This window comes from Acartia tonsa, chromosome 7 (assembly GCF_053477335.1).
Source record: "Acartia tonsa isolate MP-2025a chromosome 7, ASM5347733v1, whole genome shotgun sequence".
In the NCBI taxonomy this organism is placed as follows: Eukaryota; Metazoa; Arthropoda; class Copepoda; order Calanoida; family Acartiidae; genus Acartia; species Acartia tonsa.
The window spans coordinates 29,262,082-29,280,807 of record NC_137266.1 but is presented as its reverse complement, the minus strand read 5'-3'; the positions used below and the strand labels follow the sequence as shown (position 1 = coordinate 29,280,807).

The following is an 18,726-nucleotide window of genomic DNA, read 5'->3' as shown; positions in this document are numbered from 1 at the left end:
TTTGAAACTGTAATAGGATAAAATAGCTTTTGTACTGGCATTTAAATTAATATTACTTATACAAAAAAAGTCCTAAGATCTTTCAATTGTTTTAACATATATTCAAAAATGCGCACAAAATGATTTTGAATTGGATTGACAAAGAAGGCAAATATTTAATTGATTGACAATTTGGTGAAATGTAGCTTAACATAGCTTGGATATAATCGTTCTTGTTAAATATATACACCCTACTAAATAAACTGTATAAAAACATTTTACTGCTTTTGCAACATTTAAATATAGAAATTTTTAATAGAAAAAAAGGATGGCAACATCCATTTTGCGAGACTTATCAACTAAGAAAGTAAGGAAAATGAATAGAAGCTATTTCAATAAGAGAGAAACAAATTATTATTTAGAAGTTCTTAAATGCTCAAATTCTAATATGAAAAGACAGATATTATAGTATTGCTACGCTTTTAACATCGTTAATTGTCAATTCAAAAGTATATTTTGACAATTGGAATTGAATCATATTAGTTTTTGGTTTAAAGATAGCTTTTAAAAAAATCATACTATTCATTATGTACGAATGATCTTTTTTGTAATGATATAGGTTGCTGAGCTTGCAAATAATGTCACTTGGTTAAAACTTAAAGAAATTTTGAAATTGCTTTGAAAAACATGTTTTTTTTATATATATTTTAATAAAATGGTTTTATAAGAAGGTTTGACGTGTTTATTTCTTCATTCTAGACATATTCATTTTATTTAATTCTTGAAAATCAAGATACAAATTCGAGCAAAATAAGTGAATGCGGATAACTGAAAAGGGCGGCTATGCGGTATATTTTTTGCGGCTGTTAAGCTAGAGAAACGGCTTGGATTCGGCTAGGATTTACATAGATTTGTTTGCTTATAAGCATTCTAAAGTATTTCTAAAATTACAACGTTTATGAAGAAAGCTTAAATCTGATGAAAATTTTATTTTTAATATTAGTAAGGTAATAAATATTTCATGTAGTTAATTCAAGGTTTAAAAATTATAGGACGATTCTAATCCGCATAAATTTACTATCTGAGCTATTTGGTACGTACGTACACACAAAATGTAAGGAAGTTGCACCAATGAAACGTATTTTATCCATAATTTGATTAAAACTGTTATTTGTAGATCCAGGTAGGAAACGTTTATCCGACAATAAATCAAGTTTTCCCAAACAGATATTGTTTTCGCACCCAGTGTGCTATCACCTCCACATAAAGTGTTGTTTCCATAAAAGTGTTTAGTCGCCTAAAAATTATAACTTTTTTTAAAATGAACTTAAAATAGGGAGGCGGGGTAATTGTATTAGCGCTTGCCCTAGATTAAGTTAGGTAATATTTGTATTGGTAACATAGAAGGCCCGCTGGGTTAGTCACATGGGGTTAGGCAAAGGCATATAGAAAAATGTTTTTATTCTTTACTTTGCTACGGTGAAAATGTAGTTAGTTACATCAAATCCGTATACTATTAGTACAACACAAACTGCTTCTTCCAATAACACCTCGCTATTGTATCTTTTGGCACTTTGAAACTGTACAACGTTGGCGGACGCTATGGCGACCCTTCTCGCCCATAACCTGCAGACTGTCGTTCTAGCATAAACGGATTATTCTGGTAAAAAATTTATCGTTATTTCATTAACGTAAAAGTCCATGCTTTACCAGATTCGAGGGATTTACACCTTTTTACTTAATTATTCGGCACCAAAAAAAATTGGGGAGAGAAAACACCCTACGTCTCCCCCACTTGCACGTCCTCTCTTACCAACTAATTAGATTTAATCATTGGTTATGCTTTGTTTTTCAACACAGTAATAGTGTCTGACTGATTTTGACGTAACAAAAAAATTAGCCAATGAGAGGCCGTTATTGACTAATGGTAAAATTTATAGGGGCCTCTCATTGGCTAATTTTTTTTTGTTACGTCATAATCAGTCAGACACTATTACTGTGTTCTTTGTTTTTTGGTTTAACTATTAGAATAAAAATAGTCGGGTTGGCTGACCTCGCTGTATATATAATGCAGATAAGTCTCTACAACAAATTTCTCAATGATCTACTCTTATCTGATGATATTTAGTCAACTAAAAGTGTGAATATTTTATTAAAGATGAGTTAAAATTTTTAAAATCTTACATTTGTAAGAATGCATAATCCCTTGCTCATGTAAACATAATATTAAACTAAAATTGTATTAAAAGAAGAGAAAAAAATCTTTTTCATTTTTGTAATAACGTTCATCTATAAAAAATGATAGTATTAACATTATTAATCTTTTTCGAATTAGTAAAAACAAGACGTTCACGAGATTTTACCAGACAATAAATGCATATACATATAACTCTTCATAAGTGTTTGATTTAAACGTTCGGAGTTTTTCTATGAGAAGACGTTATTTACATCATTTCTCTAAACTTATGCACAAAAAATACGAGTAAATGCTTCTTTGATAATACTTGGTGTTTGTTTGACTTTAGCAAAGAGAGTAACAGAATATTTATATTCATATAATAACTAGAGTAATTTCAAGATTACTTTCACCAACAGAAACATACTTTATATCCAGGGATAAAGAGATATGATATAGGCAAGCAGGGGTAGAATTATGGAATACAAATGTTAGACCCTTAAATTTCTATCTACTTTTTTCAAAACGTGTTTTTAGCTCTCTCCTATAATTTCAAGAAACGGTTGCGGAAACATCCTTCCCCCTTATATTCAAAGGTTGCTTCTAGGTCCTGTTAAGAACTCTACCCTTCCCCCCCAAGCTCTATCCCTGAGTGGATAATCTAAGACTTAACCTAACCTACACAATCATGAAAATCTCTTCTTTTCTAAAAAGTGGTCAACTTTCGTTTAAGAGTTAATTGGTTTGGTCCATTATAATTTTGAAATATCAGTGTTTTCTTACTATAATTTATTTTCTTCATTGTCTTATCCCTATGTCCCTGCTTTACATATGTCTGGTGTCTGTAAACAAAAAAAATAATAACCAAGGGAAATATTCTAAAGGTTAGAATATAGATAATTCAAGATCAAACCCATTGAAAAACTACTTTACTAAGGGCTTTTTGGGCGAAGATTATAGTGCCTAATAAAAATTACGTCATACAATACAAATAACCAATGATAGGCCAGTATAAATTTTACTATTGATCAATACAATATACACTGGCCTTTCATTGGTCTTGTGTATTGTATGACTTTATTTTTTCATAGGCATTATAAGCTTCTTCATTTTTTATTTCAGAAAATTGATTTTTTCGAAGAATGTTAAGTAAAAAATAACAGGATGTATATCTGTGAAGCTGCTTACGGACCAAGTGAAGGTTTATAACCATTTAAGGGAAGGTTACCTCCAACACCCCACCCCCCACACTCAGTAAGAGAAATCATCCCTAGAAAAGAATAAAACTGAAATTGAAAATGGAGGGTTGTCTTTGCCCATCACTCTTCCCTCAAATACTTTATAATAAAGCAGCTTCAATTATATGACTATAACATGATTTATAAAGAGCAGCTTCAACACTTTTACTAACTTACATTGAACAGAAACATTGAATGACTGTACTGCTGGCTCTCCAACACCATTAGAAGCTGTACAGGTATAAATTCCAGATTCATGTCTGATAACAGAAAGTAACATTAGTATATGAATATTGGGAATTAGGTGTTTCTTTTCGATTAAAGATATTAAAAGCGAATTTTCTCTAAACTTGGGATTTGTCCGTATTTCGGTCCGTTCGTTTATCAAGATTCAAGGGCAAATACATATTGATGCTGTACGTATTGGTGAAAAAAATGGGGACAATTTTTAAATTGATTTGACGGGGCTGTTTATTTACGTAACAAGTGAGGGGAAAGAAAAGGGAAGGAGGAAAGAAACCCCCTAGAAAAGAGATGGGGGTATGACGTCACACGCCAAAACAATTTGAAATTTGTCCCCATTTTTTGCACCAATACGTACAGCATCCTACATATTTTTTAATATTTGGCAATTATAACTTTTAGAAGTTTTTAACTTAAAAAGTTACTTATTGCTCAACCATTTTTTAAAACTCTCTTAACATTTCTTTCATTATTTTATTTTAATTTTTTATTCATTTTAACAGCCGGTCAGTCGTAAATTCTCTAATTATAAAGAAGCTGCGCTTCATACAAAGTGCATAAAGTGTTGTTTATTTGTATTACCTTGTAACATTGTTGAGAGTTAGGAAAGTTTTGTCATAAGATAGGATTTCCAGTGGGATAGAACCACCAGAGTGCTTCCACGTTACCTAAAGTATTAATCTAATAAATTATGTGCCATCTTCGGCGTGGATGTATAAGGGGGTAATGGGGTTTTAGAACCCCCCCCCCGGCCCCCTTCATTAAAAAATAAAAGCTTGAACTTCATTGATCTACGCCAGAGTCAAAATAGTTATAAATCTTCCCAGGACCAAGATGAAGCTACCCTGTAAAGGTTCAGTGGTTATCGAAATCCTTCAGTACAAATAGACAGACAAACATGAATACAAACATATAGACAAACAGACAAACATACTATTACTTCATTATAAAGATTTCAAGTTTAAACAATAAAAGTTAAAATTTTTATGGGGGTAGGACCGGAGGGTTAAACAAGAATCGATATGTCCCCATAAAAATAAGTTTTTGAAGCTTCTAAAGATGAGGAGTAAAACCACGAGTATAACCTAAAGTGATTGGTTTTCTGCTTATCCGTGTGTGTGTGTGTGTGTGTTATTTTTGTCAATTTTAGATTATTTTAAACACCATCTTAGGAGTTAGGACTACATTCAGCAATTTAAGAATTTAAATCATGTAATGCTCATATAATATTTGTCCTTGAACCAGAAACCCCTTAAAAAATTGAGTATAAGAATAAAAATAAACTATAAATATTTTAATATTCTTGTGGTATTGTAATTTAATTCTATTACAAATAGCCAATGCAGTAAAAAAATCCACTAAATCCAGAAATACTTTTACATAAAAGTATATGTAAGAGAAAAAGGTATCATGTCAGCATTACAAAAAAAGGCCCCTTTAACATCTTTATAGGCTAAAAACGTCCTAACGGCTGGCTGCACAGGCTATGTTCAAAAATTGTAAGAATTTATGCAATAAGGCATAAGAATAAACAATAATAGTTAAGACTAAATAATTGTCAGGAAACGTGCAGCTTACGGAAACGTGGGTTTTCTACGACCGCTCCCTGTGGATTATTAGGTCCTGGCTTATATTTTAGTTCTAGACTTACCATTTCTTATGGTATGCGAGAAAAAAAACCGTGCCACAAACCGTTATTCCGTTTGTTAGTTATCTTTCTACATATTAATGACTGTATCCATATAAAAAGTTGTAGATTACTGGTGTATTATTATGCATTACATATCAAGGTTACGTGTTAAGATTATTTCTTAACATGCAAAGCAAGTTCTTGGAGGCTTAGAATCCCCTAAACTTTATCACCTAATAACACAACTTGGATTAATTTCTAAATGGATAATTATTTTTTTTAAAGGATATTGGGAGTATTAATCAATCTACTCACACTAAAAATAGCGTTCCGATGACTTAAAAGAGATAATCAGTTATCAGACCAGCAGTTTGTGAGATCTTTAGGGACAGACATATCTTATACTTCTTCTCCCGTAGCTACTCTATAACTAGGACATTTTCGTATGTAAACTAGCCTTCCACTCACCAATAACAGGCACAGCGATTAACTGTTTCATTTCATAAATAAAACTATGGTTTATTATTTGTAACTGTATGTCAACGTTTCTTCATTCAAAATTATGTAAACTTGCTGAAGCTGCGCTAAAAACGGATATTGTTGTCCTTGTTAAAAGCGAAGCTCTTCAATAATTAGGGTCGGTCCGTACGGTTAGGTCGTTAATTTAGGCATGTCCTATCGATCTCAAACTTTGCATGATGACACCTATAACATTGTTTGTCCTACCATTTTAGAGTTTCGCTTTTATGGATGTCATCATCCTTGTTACATATATAGAAACACAATACTCCTCACAAATATAGAATTATGCAAGAGATAAGAGATATAACCTTTACCTTTGGTTTAGGAAATCCTTTTGTTTTGCAGGCAAGGGTTATAGTGCTACCTTGGATTATTACATAGTCCCTTTCATCTGGTAATACCATACTCGGTGCATCTTAATATAGATAGATAGATAGATAGATAGATAGATAGATAGATAGATAGATAGATAGATAGATAGATAGATAGATAGATAGATAGATAGATAGATAGATAGATAGATAGATAGATAGATAGATAGATAGATAGATAGATAGATAGATAGATAGATAGATAGATAGATAGATAGATAGATAGATAGATAGATAGATAGATAGATAGATAGATAGATAGATAGATAGATAGATAGATAGATAGATAGATAGATAGATAGATAGATAGATAGATAGATAGATAGATAGATAGATAGATAGATAGATAGATAGATATAGATAGATAGATAGATATAGATAGATAGATAGATAGATAGATAGATAGATAGATAGATAGATAGATAGATAGATAGATAGATAGATAGATAGATAGATAGATAGATAGATATTGCATTGTATTTGAATTGAGTACAAACTAACGCCTCTGGATAAAAGATCTAGGCAATGCTTCAAGTGATAGCGTAGCTACACTGCAACTTTTACATTAATCAGTACGTTGAAATGACGTTTAAATTCGGAAACAAAAGAATAGGTTGAGATAAAGTAGTTTGGGAAAGATTATTTGTAGCTTTAAAACGGTATAGCTTGTCTTTTTCGTATTGAAGGGTCAATATTATACAAAAGTACAAAGATTATTTGTAGCTTTAAAACAGTATAGCTTGTCTTTTTCGTATTGAAGGGTCAATATTATACAAAAGTACAAAGAATTTTGGTTAAAAAACAATCTTTACATGTTTACAGTACATTTGGTCTTCCTTGTTTATTTAACCCTTAACGGTCGGGGGGGGGGGGGGCGTTGAACGCCCCCCCATCCGGTTTTTTCTATCTCATTTTCTGTGTGTGAAAGATAAAGAGCCCAAACTGCTTGACTTTTTAAGTATGGGTATGACACACAACTGAGAGTTGGAATTTTTTGAATATCTTCATCCTGGCGGGCACAGAATGCCAGCAAACCTGGCAGGGTCATCCAGGTAAAGAGCAAAAATATTTTTTGACTAAAACAAAGCATTTTATCATACCAAAATACTAAAAAATCCTCTAGTAGTACATCCTTATATGATATACAGGTGTTCAAGTCACTTTCAGGTTCCAGGTATGATCCTGCAGGTCCTGATCCTCCAGGTCTCCAGAAATCTTTAAAAGGCTCCTGTGGCCGCAATTTTTGACTTAAAGACTTCAAATTTTAAACTTAAGCTTTTCTTACATGTCTACATAACGTATTAAAATTTCATGAAGATCCGCCGCCGTTTTCCCGCCGACCGCCGACTGCGGCGGCTGGCAGCTGCCAAGTACAGCTGCGGCCGCTGAAATTTATATTTTGATATTTCTAATGTAAAATTTACATAAAAATAAACATTTTCTGGGAAAAAATTTTTCTTCTAGCTTCAAAAATAAGAAAATTACAGCCGTTTGAAATTTTAAATAAAAAAAGACCTAAAAACAAAGGTTGTTAAATAAAAGGGTGAAGGAAGCGAAAATTGACTTAGACTTATAAAAGGTCGGAAATTCATTATCAAACAGGGGACTTGCACAAAAAAATTTAGCCCTCTAGCTCTAATAGGAACTGAGATAATTAGGGGGGGCGTTGAACGCCCCCCCCCCGACCGATTAAGGTGCGGCAAGGGGCCCGACTGTAAAGGGTTAAAAACCAGGCAATACTTTTTAATATTTACAATATGCTTATATTTAAATATTCTTTTTACTAAACTTATATTTTAATCAAACTATATATTTACTAGTAACAGCAAAACAGATTTAATTCAAACTAAGGATAGCTGAAAAAACTGCCCGATTTAATTAAAGACTTGAACTTTGCTAAAATCGAAAACTAAATTTATAAGATTACTGAATTTCCTTTGATTAATTCTATTTCTAAATCTTAAATCATTGAATATGCCTTACATAATTAATGTGAATAAAAAACTGCCAATTTGATCAAAAAGTACAAAAAATAAGAGCTCTCACCAATGTACTCAAAATCTGTGAAGGACCTTGGAAAATGCAGCATGCTTGAATGCCTATACCTGCGGTTTTTAAGATTAACCCTATTATCTATATATTCACACCCTAATTGAATACTAAATAGAAGGTAACTTTACAAAGTGTCTTAAAATCAGCCATGTGACGTCATAAAAATGTGAGATTATCCATCTTTTGTTTAGAGGTTTTCTTTTCCACTTCTCCTCTCATCTCCAGCATTTTTATGATGACAAATGGATGATTTTTGACACACTTTATGAAGTAAGTTCAAGTTAATGATTATACAAAAGTAAAGTAAAACCAATCCTTTTTCTTTTATAGAAAATAAATTGTTGATTTTCGAGATAATATATTAGCAAGAAATATTTACATATTATCATTACGGCTCAAAAATCTGCTTATTCTTTCACCAAAATCAAACTTGTTTAAACTGTGAATAAATGCAACTTTTCTATGGTTTTAGGCTATTGTCAATGGGTGGCGAATTGAAATGATAAACCCCTTTTCGTGATTAAAGCTCATGTTTTATTTCTGCCAAGGTGTGTATTTGCATACTATAGTATTCTTTAGAAGAAAGTAATAAAGTTTGGTTTTATTTATAAAGTAATGTTCCTATTTTCAATAATTATTTTCAACCATAACATTTAAATTAGTAACTACTGCTGCTCAATAACAAATTATATTTTAAATAAAAAAAGTTCATTCTCAATCCCATCTGTATTAGAAAACAACAACATAATCTAGAATGATGTATGTCCGTCTGTCTGTCCGTCCTTTAAGATCTCGGTAACCACTCAACAGATCAGATTCTACTCTTCAGGGAATATACCTACTGGTCCAGTGGTGGTTTTATGCTATTTTCTTGAGGTGTGGGACACCCTCAACCTCCCCAAAAATGAAAAATCCCCCCTTATTTTTTTGTAGGTAGGTAGGTAACTCTTTTTTTAAGCCGCTAGTATAAGATGAAACAATAAAACATAACTTAGTCTTCCACTCAACCTCTTTGGTATCTAGTTATAAGAATACAAAAGTGTCCTTTTTAAATTCAAATACACTGTAATATAATTTAGTACAAAAGAAAGAGAGATAGAAAATAAAGAAAGTGAGAGAGAAGTAGAATAATAAAGAGATGGTGTGCCATAATTCCCGCATTTATATTAACAACGAAAAAGTTGTTTTGTCAAAATCAGATAAGCAAAAGAAATTAAGAATTTTGTTTAAACTAAAATGAACTTTTAAAGTATCTCAAAATATTGAAATTAGTTTATTTTGAATATCAAATTTTAAAATCGACTAAGTAACTCAATGAAAAAACGCAACCATATCAAAATTTTGGCTTTTTAATGTATCAATATTATCACGAATTGTATGCTTGCTTATCTATGTTTGCTGGTATGATAACAATACTATTATGATATTTGTATTTTATATGACTTATTGAGGTCTGACTAATAAATTTATAGTATAGATGTTTAACCAAACATCAACAGGAACCTTTATGTTTGCTAGCGAATTGCTTTCTGCTCTAGTGACTTGGCTGTGTTAATGTTCCTGACGCTATTGGTTGGATTTCAAAGACCTAATTGAAAGTAGGCGCAGGGTCCTCGGGAAGGGGACATGCAGATATTTACCCCTCCCCCCCCCCCCCCTCCATTGTTTTACTCTAAATGTCTAATTGTTGTGATTTTGGAAATGCTTTCAAACTTGTTTTTTTGTGGGGGTGTGAGCACACCCAGTATAAAGATATAGGCCAAGGTGGTTGCTGCATTCTAAGATAAGTGTTAAATATTTATAATTTAGAACATTGCAAAATTGTTTGCTTTTTATCGCTTTTCTTTTTATAGGGCAGGTGCCTTGCATTTTTTCGTATCACAAGAAAATACAAAACTATGTTTGTCTGTATCAAAAGAATCTTGCTAACCGCTTAACCAATATGGTTCTCCATTACAGTGTAGCTCCTAATAGGCCCTGGAAAGGCTTACCATTTTAAGGGAGGGTACCACCAGCCTCCTATAAAATTTGCTCCTTGGAAAAAATGACCCCCCTCTCCTACCCAACAAATCTTTTAACTAAAGTTTAAAGTTGAATGGGTGACTCACCCCCTTCCCCCACCCCTTCAAGAGGCCACTAGGGACATAGCCGCTAGTTATTTTACAAATTATGTATATTCTTTACAGCAAGATTAAGATGAAATGAAAAACTACACCAATTCCTCTGTCAAAACTTTTCATCTACAGCTTTTTATTTATCTACTACGAGGGTAAAGTAAAAGGTTATGGTCCTTTTTATAGTGCTAAAACAGTTTTCAACAAGTTATGTTTTATGAAGCTAGATTCCCCCTTGCTTTATAAACAACTAACGGTTTCGCCCCTAGCCTCTAGGGGCTCTGTCCCAACCCCCCAAAAAATAGCTTAAAACCACCACAGGATCAGTAGATATATTCCCTGAAGAGTAGAATCCAATCGGTTCAGTGGTTACCGAGATCTTAAGGGACAGACGGACGGACGGACGGACGGACAGACAGCCAGACAGACATCGTTCCACTTTGTAGTATAGATAATCATATCAGTTATTATTTTGTATGATTTATTTTTTAGAAAAAAACAAGATTTTGTTTTGGAGATGTTTGAAAAATTTAATTAATCACTTTGAAAATTTCAAAATAAAAAGTTTTAATTCTCTTAGAATGCTATCATCCTTGTTTACTCTATAATCAATACAAACAAACACAGAAAATTAAAGAATATCCGCTACCATGGCTCTAAAAAGCAAACTGACCCCTATTTATTGATGTAAAAGGCATATGGTCTATAAAAGTTTTCAGACATATTTGTTGAAGTGTACGCATCAGGCAGTACCATGGAGTAAGTTGGATAAAAAAAATCCATCAAATAAGGACGATTATGTACAAAAGGAAGTTTTATTTATTATATCCATTATCACATTCTATAAATAAAGAACCAAAAAGTTTTTATGTTTTACTGTTAAGATTTGCTAACCACTGAACCAATTCAGTTCTCCATTTAAGGGAAACTTCACAAGTCCCGGTATAGTTTTAGGCTATCTTACGGGTCTCAATTCCATAAATTTATTAATTAGATGAACACAAGATCTACACACAAATCAGTAATTTGTCTTAAGCCAGGTAAATCAAATTTTCAAAATAGCATCGACGAAGATAATATCTTCTTTAAATAGTATACAATGCCTATAAAGGCATAACCGAAAGACTGGTGAACTAAGTGAGTTTTAAATAGTAGCCTATGTAATCACTTTTCCCCCTTTGCATTTCGGGTGGAAGTGAGTTATAGAGCAGCTTTTCTACGAAATAAAAATATGCTGTTTGTTCGCAATACACGCCCACATCTTATAATCGGGAACAAAGATATATAGAAAAGATTTTCTCGTATTCATTTGAATCCGGTGGATAGGAACCGGTTCTCATGAATACGAAAAAACTATGTCTAGCATCGTATTATAACCAGTTTTCTACGAATATAGAAATGTACAATCATAAGATTAAAACTAGTTTTTTTAGCAGGTGCCTTCGGGACCTCGGGGCTAAAAAAACTAGTTTTAATCTCATAGTTGTACATTCTATATCCGCGGAAAGCCGTTTAAAATACGATGCGAGAAATAACTATCAAAACATTACTTTAGAAATCAAATGTTCTGATATAAATTCATTAGTTATAACCAATTGTTTTTGTTCTTTTTAACCATATAAATAGACAGAGTCAAAATTTACTCTAAGTTTAGTTTAAATTCAAAAAATTGAAAAAATAATATATAAAAGTTCAAATCTTCCTTAGACTTGATTTAATCTAAATTTCATATAAATAAACTACTTTTACTTTTGATAATCCCTTGCCCATGTAAAATTAAGACAAACTTTTAGAAAATTAATTTACCCAACATAAAAGTTTAACTTAGTTTGCCTTAAAGTAAATATATACATGTAAACCATAAAAACTTTTTACAAATAATTAAAAAATAAACAAAGGTAAAATTGATTTTTCATTAAAATTTTCGTAGGGTTTATTTTAGTAGAGTCGGTTTGTCCGTCTATCAGTACATACGTCTGAGTGATTGAACAAAAAAATGTCATTAAGAGCTAAAAAGATAGATGTCTGATATGTAGATTCTCTAACTTTAGGCTATGTTTCACTATATGATGAGATTGGTAGCCATGCTCCATGACTGCTTTTTAGCTTTTTAATATTTGACATTTGTATGCTTGTTTCAGAACATTGACGTCTACAAGGAGAACAGTTACAATTTGAGTAAGATATGCAGAGAATAATGTTAGTTTCGTTTTCGCTTGAATTATGAAATAATAGAATTTTCAATAAAAGAAGGAAGAATAAAAATTATAGTTATCTAATGTAAAATTATTTATGAGATATTTCGCTTAAAGGCTGACGCTTGCCCGTCGAGCCCTGGTAAATTAGAAAATAAAATAAAAGAAAATATTCTGTACTGTTCTGTTCTGTACTATTACATAAATACGACATAATATAATTATTAATTATATCTTAAGAAAGTAATTATAAAGTTTGATTAACAATAACTTACTTAGTAGAAATTAGATAACTAGTTTTTAAAAGCGATGCTTTTATACATCTATTGTCTGTAGTACTGTACGTCTGTCTATTTATAACTGATAACTTTTATCTTTACTTTAGGCATGTTAGAATTGACCTTTGATTTTTATTTTGTTATGGTTTTTCTTGATCATATAGATGTACTTTGAAATGTGAAGAAAACTAATCAATACCAGAAAGTCCATTTAAACACGAACACGGCTTTTGCATATTATACTCATCCTATTAAATTCATTTTTTGCATATTGATTCTTTGGACTATTAGGTATAAAATGACAAAAGAAGCATCTCTGTAATTAAGTCATAAATTGCCAGCATTTACAATGTACATATTAAACATAATGTATTTGAATAATTGATGGATAGATTTACAGGGAATTTTTGTTTAAAATGATTTTGATTTTTAAATGCATTGTTACTCTATATTTGTTAATGTTAGTTTGTCTGACTTTCTGATAGGTTAATAAGCTTTAATGGGTACTGTTAAAAATCATGTTTATGAATTAATCTATTTGAAAATACCCTTGTTAAAAATATTTTTTCTATAAATATTTGGGTATAGTCCCTTTCGTGGCAACTTCTCTTAAGGGCGTTTCATCGTATTTTCTCAGTAGCTTAACCTCTATATCTAGCCCCCGGGGGGAGCCCTAGCCCTGCGAATCAAATTGCCTAACCCTGCGGGGCAATCACCTAACCCAACCTAACCTAACCTAAAATAACCTATCAAAAGCTACTGTGAAAATGCGACGAAACGCCCATTGAGAGGCGTTGCCAGGAAAGGACTATACACAAATATTGTTTAAAAACTTACATAGTATGTTGAGCTTGTGTACAAGTTTTAATGGAATTTCTTCATCTACCTCAACCTGAAAAATTAAATAATGATAAAAATAATTTTTCTTTAAAATCTTAAAACGCGCAGAAGCAATGTTTCAATGTTAAGAGTTTTTTTGTACAATATTTCGATAAACGCTTTTCTAAAGTTAAAAATACATTAATCAATATTAAATGTAAAGACTGGGTTTAATGATTTTATTCTTTCATCCTATACAATGAAAAGGCTTTATGTTTGTCTGTCTCTTTGGCTTTATTAGAGAGATTGTATGAAGGTCCTTATTTTTAGAGAAGGTAGGTAAATTTTCTAAAATAGTATATGTCTAAGTGCGAAGCTATTAGTTTGGAAATGAAGTATCGACACTACGTATTTTTGACATTTATTTATTACATCAAAGATTAATCAACAAAAGTTTAGAAAATAGTGATTATCGGAATATCGACATTGAATTTAAGTTTGCTGTTGTTTTGTAATAATTTCAAGGTTTTTTTGTACAGATTGATTTTTAGTAACGAAGCTACTCTATAATTCACTTTGTCCGTCAGTCCGTCCGTCAGTCCGTAACGCTATGGGGGAAATGGGATTTACTCAGCTCCTATAAAAGATAGAATTTTTTGACAACATTCCCATCATTAAGGAGCACAATTAAGTATAAAACATCAATGGCGATAGGACCGCTTTTTAGCAGGTTTTAGGCTATTTTTATATTTTTCACATTTTTCTCCATATCTTCAGTGTTTATGGTGCGATTTTAAATTTTTTTTTTCAGTTATAGATATCTAAATTAAATTTCCAGTCGTTTAAAGAAAACATCTAAGACGGTCAGACTGCCTTTAAGCAGGTTTTGGGCTATTTCTTTATTTTTCACATTTTTCTCCATATCTTTGGTGTTTATGGTCCGATTTCCAAAAATTTTTTAGTTATCGATATCTAAATTAAATTTCCTGTCCTTTAAAGAAAACAACTATGACAGTCAGACTGCCTTTCAGCAGGTTTTAGGCTATTTTTGCATTTTTCACAGTTTTCTGTAATAAATCAATTAATCAATACACTTTAAATCTACTTGTACGTACGTATTACCATCCATGATTTTATTTTTTTGTGCTTCGCTACTTATGGATGTTGTCATCCGTGTTTCTTTTTAAGTGGAAGGTCCCTGGATGGGTTTTTGCCGTTTAATTTTTATACCTAAGTTTGGCTTTAGTATATTTTCCTACTTTCATTAATTCTTCGTATTCGTATCTCCTAGATGCTACAGGTACAGCCGCTTTTGGGACATAAAATGATAGATCAAATTCTGAAACATCTAAAATATTGAATTTCACATTTGATTGCAAAGCTATTGTTTGTAAGTCCTATTAATGCTATTTTTATCTTTAACCTAAAAAAGAACATTAGTGGTAAAGTTTGCTTTCAATTACCTAATATTATTGTATGTTTAACATTACATTACCTAAATATGTCTTAAGATTTGTTGCACAGCTTATGAAACTGATTGTCCTTGTATTTTAGTTCCTAACTTAAAAGTAAACTACAGGGGAAGGGAGAAAATCTCCAAAGTTTTGTTTACGCGTTTTCTCTTTCGTTGGTTCGAAAAAATATGAATTTTTGAAACTTGATTAAATGTACTAGTGTATTGTCCAAAAATTTCGCTAAGAGTTTTATTTTATAAAATTTTATTTTTGTTTTCAAACTTCGGTGTGTATTTCTTGTTCATTGTCTTTTCCCTGAAGAACTCAAAACCTCTCTAAATACTGTTGGCCAGTAAATTGTAAAATGATAAATTAATTTTTGCAGTCTCTTGACTTCATGGATAATTGAATAAGAAAATAAATATTATTTTGTTTATATTACTATCAATTTTCTTTGTCTGAATGACCCTTAATATCTCACTAACCGCTGAACCAATTAGGTTCTATGTTAAAGGGAATAAAATTACTTTTCAGGAAAGGCTTAACAATATTTTCGGGTGGTTTTAAGCTATTTCTGACTTTCAGGCCATTACCTAGAATCTATGGGTCCTTATATAAAGTAACAGGAAGTCTGTCTGTAGTTTGAAAATCGCTATTTTGAAAATACCCTATAAAAAAACTTTCTATCTCCGAAACAAAATTAACTTTTTATTTTTTAAAACTAAATTGAAAGTAAAGGACTGGCTCCCATTTCTACCCTCAAGTACCCTATTAATGAGTCCTGTATTTATCTTTTAATTCCTGTCCAATCTTAGATTGATGGGCAAAAATATAAAAATAAGAAAATAATAATAAATAAATATATTAGAAATCAAGCAACTCATTCTACACTCATTTATAATGTTATACGGATCATGTATTATTTTTTTAGTAGCGAAGCTACTCTATGAATTGAAATGTCGGTCTGTCTGTATGTCCGTCTGAAAAGTTTTGGGGTAAACGTGATTTTCTTGTCTCATTTTCAAGATAGACGCTTGAAATTTTCAGGGATTAAATAAATTAACATTCTTCATATTTTCAAGAAGTTTCATCAAGATTCGTCAAATATTAGGGGTGCTAGATCGACTCCTACATTTTTAAGTGTTCATGATTTGCTCGACTTCTATAGACGGCGGAAATTTTCAGGGGTTGAATAAATTTAAATTCTGCATAGTTCTATCAAGTTTCATTGAGATTTGCTTATTGGTTGGGGTGCTAGTTCGATTTCTAGATTTTTAAGTATTCGTGATTTAAATTTACTCCTATTCAAGATAGACGGCTAAAATTTTCAGGGGTTAAATAAATTTACATATTACATATATTTTTCCAGATGTCCATCCATAATTTTTGAGCTTGGCTACTTATGAATGTTGTCATCCTTGTTAAAGTAAAGTTTTTCAATTTTTTATGAGTTTTGTTAGAACTATTTTATGGTTTTTCTGTTGATCTATAATGTTTATTTGCTATTTTATTGGTTTTTTTAGGGGGGAGTGAGCCTTTTCTACTACTTGATTTTTGGTTATGCTGTTTGGGTATAGTCCCTTTCGTGACATCGCCTCTTAAGGGGCGATTCGTCGTATTTTTAAAGTAGCTTTTGACAGGTTATTTTAGGTTAGGTTAGGTTATTGCCCCAAATGGTTAGAGCCTTCCTCAGGGGATAAAAACAGGAGAAAAGCTACTGTTAAAATACGACGAAACGCCCCTTAAGAGGTGATGTCACGAAAGTAACTATAACCTGATGTTTTAATTCAATTTTAAAGATTTTTTTGGGCACTGTTTGTATTGTAAATAATATTTTGAACATTACATTAAGCTTGAAAGAAATGTAAATTTATATTTTTCAAAGGAGTTAGTGCAGGGACGTCCAAGCTTTTTAGTTTAAAGAGGGTAAAATAAGGGGTTTCAAAGGTTTGAGGGTTTTTTTTAAACTTTGATGAGGTTTTAAAGTTTGGGGTGTAAATACCTCTTTATCTTAAACAATTGTGGATATAGTTATCACATAACTTGGCTACTGAAAATAAAAATGAGATTTCGAATGAATGAGAAAAATTGTTATAAGAAAGTTATTCCAGCATTTTCTTTTCACTTTCAGGAAATACTTAGGATTAAGACTTTTGTTCTAAATAATATAAAACTGAAAAATGTTTATGAGAGTCTTTGAAAATCAAAAATATTTTTGCCGCTGTAAAATGGTACCCAATATAACCTAACCTAAACTGACCTAAATTGATAAACAAGAAACGTAAAACTAACCCCATTTCCCTTATTTTCAATTTATTTAAAATTAATATAGGAGGGGGAGTGGTCAGTACTCAACAAATACTTTGTGTAAAAGCTGCGATCTAAAATCTCATTTTTTAAAAATCGTTTGGTAATAGGATTGCTAAACTGCTTAAAAATCATTTTGTTATTGAGAGAACATGTTTCTAAGAAATCTACCAAAAATATTAGACACAAAACACAAGTAATTATTTTCCCATTGACTGAGGCTGTTATAAACATAGTTTAAGAGTTTCCTAAATCTCATATAGAGCTTAATTTTAAATCTTGCTTTTTTAACAGACTCTTCATTATACTTTTAAAAAAGACATCCAGACTAAAGGATGCTAGATATCTAAGATTGAAATCATAAAAATTACTAATTGATCAAAAATAAAGGAGCACTTTTTAAACCCCTATTACAACCCTTTTTTGTAAATTTGACCATGCAATAAAATTCCACTTTTGTGTTCTTATGTGATATTTATTCAGCCTTTTTTAAGCTATTACCTATTTCTGAAATTCCTGATTTTTTCATTGAAATCACTATAATTAAAAGCGAAGCTTTTCTATAATTAGGGTCGGTCCGTCCGTCCGTCCGTCACAAAGAGTTAGCTCTTTTCGTTAATTTAAACAGGTTAGAATTGTCCTATCGATACCAAACTTTGCATGATGATTCCTATAGTAGTTAGGTACAATTTAGAAAGCGTAGCAACTCTATAAACAATACCAGAATGTCCGTACGTCCATTTTAAAGATGTCGATTTTTAACCTTTTTGACAACAAATTTTTGTGTGTTAAAATTATCCGATTCTTTTGATTTTTTGAAAACTGATTCCTATTACAACTAGGTACAATGTTATAAGCGAAGCATCTCTATAAACAAGTCCCAAAAATGTAAGTATGTCCTTAAAAAGTATCATCTATTTATGCAGTTTTGCAACAAATTTTCTTAAAATATTGTTTGTACTGATGCATTTATATTCTGCTGATTCAGTTCTGACAATCTACAAGTGTTAATGTTCGTTTGTCCTTCCATTTCAGAGCTTCGCTTTTATGGATGTTGTCATCCTTGTTGAATCTAAAATTCTATGAAATATATTCTTAATCCCTTACACCCCTTAATTTTTTATTCATATTCCTGAAGATCCATCAAAAATGTTCTAGAATATCTTTGCAAATATCACACAGAAATAAAGAGGCATGGCATGTCTGAAAACATATTTATGACTTATCTAAATGTGTTTTTTTCTGAAGATTAAGTTCTCGGAATATACTGGTCTGAATTGGTTGTACTTCTTAGGGAAGCTTTATAAATGTCTTAAGGTTGTTTTAGGCTCTTTTTCTTACCTCCCCT

At 31.4% G+C, this 18,726-nt stretch overlaps 1 protein-coding gene across 1 annotated transcript in view; it reads right to left on the bottom strand.

The window, feature by feature from the left end:
• Nucleotides 1–18,726, bottom strand: part of LOC145324491 (opioid-binding protein/cell adhesion molecule-like) — a 49,849-nt gene that overhangs the window by 1,916 nt on the left and 29,207 nt on the right. The window contains exons 6-9 of the mRNA XM_080167075.1: nucleotides 13,636–13,690; nucleotides 6,103–6,203; nucleotides 4,219–4,304; nucleotides 3,571–3,653 (exon numbers count right to left, since the gene is read on the bottom strand). Of these exons, the coding sequence (XP_080023201.1) occupies nucleotides 3,571–3,653; nucleotides 4,219–4,304; nucleotides 6,103–6,203; nucleotides 13,636–13,690 (325 nt within the window). The remainder of the gene's footprint in view (nucleotides 1–3,570; nucleotides 3,654–4,218; nucleotides 4,305–6,102; nucleotides 6,204–13,635; nucleotides 13,691–18,726) is intronic.